The 7,198-nt window shown below is 43.3% G+C and overlaps 1 protein-coding gene across 2 annotated transcripts; it reads right to left on the reverse strand.

The window, feature by feature from the left end:
* On the reverse strand, positions 731-6,159 carry LOC8086362 (putative disease resistance protein RGA1). 2 transcript variants are annotated; one of them, XM_021457519.1, is made up of 3 exons: positions 4,190-6,159; positions 1,845-4,093; positions 731-1,295 (listed from the first exon to the last, which is right to left on the reverse strand). In XM_021457519.1, the coding sequence occupies exons 1-2, from the start codon at positions 6,059-6,061 to the stop codon at positions 1,928-1,930; spliced, it is 4,038 nt and encodes a 1,345-aa protein (XP_021313194.1). In that variant the 5' UTR covers positions 6,062-6,159; the 3' UTR covers positions 731-1,295; positions 1,845-1,927. The 2 variants fall into 2 exon arrangements, with proteins under 2 accessions (XP_021313194.1, XP_002457837.2); XM_002457792.2 differs by having other exon boundaries at positions 1,845-6,159.

Consider the following 7,198-nt stretch of genomic DNA (forward strand, 5'->3'; position numbering starts at 1 on the left):
GCAATTAATTAGTTTTTATCTATATTTAATGTTTTATGCATGTGCCGCAAGATTCGCTTTGACAGAAAATCTAAAAAATTTAAAATTTTACAAAATCTTTTGGGAACTAAATAAGGCCTTGGAGGAATGGATGAAGAAGGTAAGTTACGTTGTGACTTGCTGAAGCTAAAGCCTTGTTCAGATGCAATTTTTTTTAAGTTTGACACTGTAGCACTTTCATTTGTAGTTAACAAACATTGTCTAACCATGAACTAATTAGGCTCAAAAGATTCGTCTCGTGATTTACAAGTAAACTATACAATTAGTTATTTGTTTATCTATAATTAATGCTCCATGCATGCGTCCAAAGATTCGATGTGATGAAAAATCTGACAAACTTTTGAAATTTTAGATGCATCTAAACAAGGTGTAAGTCACCGAATCCCTATTCAAGAGGTTGAGGAGGACCTAGATTTTTATTCCATCGTAGGATCCACTCCTATGGCTAGGTTGAGCCCTATACATTGTGGCGTTTGGAATAAAGCCTTGTTTAGATACACCCAAAAACCTAAAATTTTACAAGATTCTCCGTCACATCGAATCTTGCGGCACATGCATGAAGTATTAAGTATAGATAAAAAGAATAATTAATTACACAGTTTACCTGTAAACCACGAGACGAATCTTTTAAGCCTAGTTACTCTATAATTAGACAATGTTTGTTAAATAAAAACGAAAATGCTACAGTGTCAAAATCCAAAAAAATTTTGCATGTAAACAAGGCCTAACTAAGTGCCACCTGCTGTGGACCCATTCATATAGACTGGTTTGATCCTATACATTGTGATTGCTATTAGAATCGAACTTGCTTTAAATCTCCGGAGCAGGACATCTGGAGCAGGGCATCGTTTGCATCCGCCATCCGGTCCCCATCAGATTTTTCGTCCCCTATAAGCGGCCGACAGCCTCGCTTGCCTGTCGGCGACGAGGGCGTTACCTAACCTTCTGTGAATAGTTAGCGCGTTGTTCGGCGATGGGCGTTGGCTTTATCTGCAGCGGCCCCCTCCAGGCCGTGGGTGTCAGTGGCAGCCTGGTTATTCGCCGGACCAAGTGGCCGAGTGACGCCACATTTTGCTGCAGGTGGGCCACCGACCTCCATAGCTTTCCTGTCATAGAACGCCAGCTGCCGATGGTATCGTCTCGTCTCTGAACGCCGGCGTTCACTTGCCGTCCACCATTGGTGCCGCTCACCACCTGCCGCCTCCCGCCGACACTTTGTTCGCCTTGCCGCCACCAGCCCACCACAATCCCATTTTCTGCAATATAATTGCAAGGAAACTACGTCAGGTTTGCTATTGGACACTTACTATTACCTGGCAGAGTAAAGCGATGATGCAACATGCTCTGTATGTGCATATAAGGATGATCTTGTTATTGTTATGTTGATTTTCCAAGAAGCAAGATATTTCATATGTTGGGAAGGTTCCCTGTAGCTTCAACATAACTTAATCAGGCCTGGTTAACACAAGGCATTCACATTCAGATATTCAAGATTTCAGGTCTTCACATATTTAATGCCAAAATTTCAATTCCACAGTACTTCAGCTACAGCCCCACACCTGTGCAAAAGGATATTTTATAGGAAAGGTAAACTGATAATGTTTTTCTACTAAAGATATGGCGAATAACTGAAGCCTGCAATTATTTGCTACCCGCTGGTTTATCAATCTGAAGAGCACACATCTAGTCAGTGCATTGGACTTCATGTCATTGATGTTATTCTACTTCTACTAATAATGAATTCCCATGTTATAATGTAGATGATTTACTAAGCATAAAAACATGATCGAGTTATAAAATCAAACCTGGCTTTCAGGATAACAGCTCACTGGCTAGGTGGCTCTTGAGGAAATAAAAGTTTAGTATCTTCTACGCCACTGAAATCATCTCATGACCATACTATCACCATGTCAGCTTTATCCATACTCTGGAGATGCTCCTGCAGCTTACTGCTGCATTTTTCAAACCTCAGCTCTCGAAGACAAGCTGGCAGGCCCCCTCTTGGCAGTGACCGAATTCGTGGACAGGACTTCATCTCCAATTTCTTCAGAAAGGAATTTTCATACATTCCAGTAGGTAATGACTCGAGATATTTGCAATCAATAATTACCAGATGCTCCAAGCGAGGCGGCAGGCCTCTCTCGGAAAATGAGGAAATAGTCGAACAGTTCATGAGCTCTAACTTCTTGAGGGATGTAAGCTGATGTAGTTCTGCTGGTACGGAGAAGCCGTAATCACACTCAAAGAATTGTAGCTCATTGAGAGAGATGAGCTGTTGAAGTGCTTTCTCCTGCTCTGTTTCTAGTTTATTGGATAGGCCACGAAACTCTAACCTCCTAAGGTGATCAAGGTGTTTGCATATTGATAAAGTAAGCATTGAACTATCACTCGTGTGGATGAGTTCCACTGGAAACAGTAATTTGTTGCTTTCTCCCTCTCTTTGCAGCTCAATATCCCAAGCTCTCCAAAACCCATGGGTAAAGACTACCTCCAATTTTTTGAGCTCAACACATAATTGCAAACCTTGTATGGAGGTGAGCTCTGTGCATCCAAGAACTTGAATGTACTTCAGTTTTGTAGAGGATTCCATGTGAAGAGCTTCTAGTTCGCTGTGGCAAATGGATAAGCTCTCCATGGTAGTGAGTCCATGGAGTGACATTGATTTCCACTCTGCCTTGGTTATCTTGAGCACTTGCAGTGATGATGGAAGGAGACATGTACCTTCAACATGATGGATATCTTCATTTTGAAACACTACATAAGAAAGGAACCTTGGGCACTCATATATCTCCAACTTTTTAAGTGTGGTGAGTCCCCGGAGGCCCTCCCCATTTTCACATATTGTTGGGCAGCTGTCAAAGCACAACTCTTGGAGTGATGACACTGAGTGCGGATGGATGTGCAACAACCCATCAGCTGCTGCACCATCAGGTGGCAAAATTGGGCTGCCTTGATCTGCATGTTGGTGTACAGTCAACCTTCTGATCCGCCGACACTCTTTTAGCTTTAGGAAGGACAGATTTGGTGCATTTGACAGTAAACAAGATAGATTTTTTCCAGTGATACCACATGACCAGATTTCAAGCTTTTGGAGTGATGGAAGAAGTCCCTTGGCAAGCGTACGCTCTGTTTCTGTCATCTGCACTGAGAGAAGGTTTGGGCAATGATATATTGTCAGATCCTTCAATATGCTAAATTGGTGGAGTCCTTGCCAGGAGATGCTTGTGAGGCTTGGACATGTATCAATGGAGAGCTCTTGCAAAGAAGCTAGATTTTGAAATGCTATAACATTTCCATCAAGTACTCTCAGATCATCCTTCCCCATTAAGAGCAAGCTTGGATTCGTATCTGCACTGTAGGACATGCGGCTACATGGAAATGATTGTACATCCTCAACCAATAGCTTAATTTTGGGACCCAGAGGAAGTGGTGGTAATCTCATCAGGCAAGGGCAACCCTTAATCACCACACTTCGGAGTTGGCGGTACATTGCTACTGCAGAGTTACATGTAGGTGGTAAAGGCAAGTATCTCAGTTCAGGGCAGTTGCATATTTCAAGTACCTGTAGACCATCTATTAGTTGGTACTTTTCAGAGGCACTCCATTTCTTTAGTTTTTTCATATCAGACAATATCACTTCATCTAAAGAAGCAGTTTGCAACTCTGTAATATCAGGCAAGCTGATTAAATGCAGTTTCTTAAGTGCTGGAAACAGTGAAAATGATGGAAGATCTTTGCATCCCTTGCAGTTATCAAGATAGAGACAGCGCAAAGAAGTGAGGAACATATGTTTTGCTAACCATTCTGGAGCTGATGCTTCAGTGTATCCACTAGAGACATTTCTTGTCAGATCACCAGTGGTTCCTCCTACATCCAGCACTTGCAAATGGTAGAGCCTGCCCAAGGCTTCTGGGAGTTGCACTTGATCATAAGCAATAATTTTTACATAGCGAAGATGAATGCATTGGCCTAGATCATACAGCAGAGAACCTTCATGATAGGGCATCATGCACATTATTATTGAGCGCATATTTGTTGCTTCTCTGAAGGCCATCTGAAAAACACGTGCAAATTTGGAATCATATCTGCCAAACAACATTAAGGACCTCAGGTATTTCTTCTGCACTAAATTGGCTATATTGGTTACTACCTTTTCAATGTCCTCATTACGTGACACATTACTGGATATATCCTCATTATACATAGTCTCTGTAATTATGGACATATGACGAATGGTTGCTGATGGGTGCATATTGAACATGGAGATGCGATCAATGGTCAAGCAATATTGTGAAGATACATTAATTGCCAAGTCATGTATTATATCATGCATAAGGTACCAGGTTTTACAGTTTGCTGGATTGATCTCCTTCTGAAAGAATCCCAAACACACCAAGTGGTTCATATATTCATGACCAACTTCTTCTGGCTTCCTATCAAATCTAGTATCAATGAAACCTTGTGAGTTCCAAATGAGCACCAGATCTTTCTCAAGGAACCGATAGCCCTTCGGAAACAATGAGCAATATGAGAAGCGCCTCTGGAGATGAAATGGAAGGTACTCATAACTAAGCCTTAGAATAGACATGATGCCATCAGTTCCATTCTGCTCTTCCCATGCCCTGCTCTCTAAAATTATGCTCCAATGTTCAATGGTCAGGTCCTTCCTCAGTAATGCCCCTACACTTTTTGCTGCCAATGGATAACCATTCAATTTTCTAGCAATTTCTCTTCCAATGGGCTGTAAATGTTGATGCCCGTCATGCTTCTCATCACCAAATATGTAAGCTCTAAAGCAATCCCAGAATACTTCTCTCTCTAGACCACTCAAGTTGATCGGTGACGTTGTGCTGATCAGCTCTGCGACGCGGCGGTCTCGGGTGGTCACCAAGATGGTACAATTGGTGGAGGCCTTGATATAGTTGAATGGAGCCAATAGCAATTCCCATTTTTTCCCATCGACAGTCCAAAGGTCATCAAAGACAAGCAGAAACCTCTTCCCTTGCAACCTTTTGACTAGACTGTTTTGAAGGCTGTCCAAGTTCTTGCTTCCCCTGTTCTGCTTGTTATCGGTGGCAGCCTCCAGCATCTCACGCGTTAGCTGCAAGACACTGAAATTGTGACAGTGGGATACACAGATCCACATCCTGGTGTGGAAGAAGCTCCGGATTCTCTTGTCGTGGTACACGTGCTGCAGCAAAGTAGTCTTTCCTATGCCACCGTTGCCGACGACGGGGAGCACCAGCAGCCTACTCTGGCTGCAGCATCTGATGTCGGTGAGAACCTCAATGATGCTGTCCTTCTCGCCATTTCTGCCGAACATCTTGTGCTCTCCAGCGGGGTATGAGGTCGTCAGTCGTGGATTGTTAAGCTGGCTGTGAGCCGCCAGGCTGATAGACTTGAGTTCCTCTAGCTGCAGTGCCTTGTGCACCTGCTCGCTGACAACCCGCAGCTGGGATGTGGCCTCTCTGATGCTTCGCCCAAGAGCACCCCAGTCAAGCTCTACCAAAGGCAGATCCAAGGCATTGGTGAGGTGCGCGAGCTTTCTGCGCTTCCTCGGGCCCCAAGGCCAGGGGTACATGAACATGTCCCTGAACGTTGACGAGGCCAACGGCTGGTGGCTCACCACATCGCTCAGCAGATGTAGTACGGCCGTGGCCGCCGTTGACGGTGCACGAACCATGCTGCTGCTGGTGGCCTGCTGGTCACGACTTTGCGCATCCTGATGGATGCGGTGGTACTCGATCTCGTCGAGGGCATCATCAGCATCGTACAGCAGCTGGTGCAACCTGGCGAGGAGGCTGGTCAGGTGGTTGTTCCGGATCCGCCTCCCCTGGGCCATGCTGAGCACCGTCTCCACGAAGCTCATCTGTGCCTTGAGACTGTCGATATCGTTGCCCAGGCCGGAGAACTGGGAAACCCATTCCTTGAGCTTGCTGGTGATGACCTGCTCGGTGATGACTCCTGCGATCCACTGCGCAGCGCTCACCAAATGAGAGGCGGCCATCGTCGGTATGCGCATCACAGGTAGCAGCGGCGGCGGCGCTGGGCGCTGGGCTGTGGAAGAAAGACAGCCGAGTGCAAGTGGGATTGGCTAGGGAAGCAAGCAGGACGAAAGACACGAGATAAAGCAGCCATCCACTTGTTATAAAGAAAACAAAACTTTGAGAGTAATTTTCTGCACAGACCAGTCCAGTTGACTAGGACAGCCCACTGACAACTTATCAGACCAGTCGGCTGTTTATTCCGGACAAATGGCTAATTGACCTGAACTAACAACACAAATACCGCAATATCATGTGGAATAAAATAAAACACGGATAAAATATCCATTTTAATAGAGAAATAACCATTTTAATAGAGAGTTCTATTTTATGGTTTTATAGCCGGTCTTGTTTAGTTCCAAAATTTTTGGCAAAACAAGCACTGTAGCACTTTCGTTTGTATTTAATAAATATTGTTCAATCATGGACTAACTAGGCTCAAAAGATTCGTCTCGCAAATTACAGGCAAACTGTATAATTAGTTATTATTTTTATCTATATTTAATACTCCATGCATGTGCCGCAAGATTCGATGTGACGAAAAATCTGAAAATTTTGCAAATTTTTTTAGAACTAAACAAGGCGGTAATTTCGAGATGCACAGAGAGTCGGTAATCATACCAAAAAAGTTTCACCCTGCATGAAACTCTTGTATTCTCTTTTTTAAAAAACATTGCCACATTATTAAAATAACATATGTGGCAACTTATTAAATGCAAATAAAACTACGATGAAACTCTAAAGGAGACAGGCCTAATGAAACCATAATTTATCAGAATAATCCATGTCAATAGATAGGAATCCACAATATGGAGAATTTTTGCCACAACTCTCCAAATACTAGGCCTGTTTAGAAGAAGGGGGAATAGTCTAGGAATTTTTAGGATTTAGTTTATATTTCTATTAAATCACAAGCAGTGGCGGAGCTCGTCAAGTTGAACGCCTAGGGCCACTACTACATGAGCACGTAAACAATCCGCAGCGTGTCATATAGCAAGAGACATACGGATATACAATAAAATTAATATATAAATGCATAATTTGAGTGCTATTCTAATTTCATGCCTAATTCAATAACAAATTTGATGAAAACATTAACATATAGTCTTTTTTTA

Source organism: Sorghum bicolor, chromosome 3 (genome assembly GCF_000003195.3).
Source record: "Sorghum bicolor cultivar BTx623 chromosome 3, Sorghum_bicolor_NCBIv3, whole genome shotgun sequence".
Taxonomy (NCBI): Eukaryota; Viridiplantae; Streptophyta; class Magnoliopsida; order Poales; family Poaceae; genus Sorghum; species Sorghum bicolor.

Coding starts and splice junctions, on each gene's coding strand:
- LOC8086362 (XM_002457792.2), bottom strand. CDS start 6,061: ATGCGCATACCGACGATGGCCGCCTCTCATTTGGTGAGCGCTGCGCAG.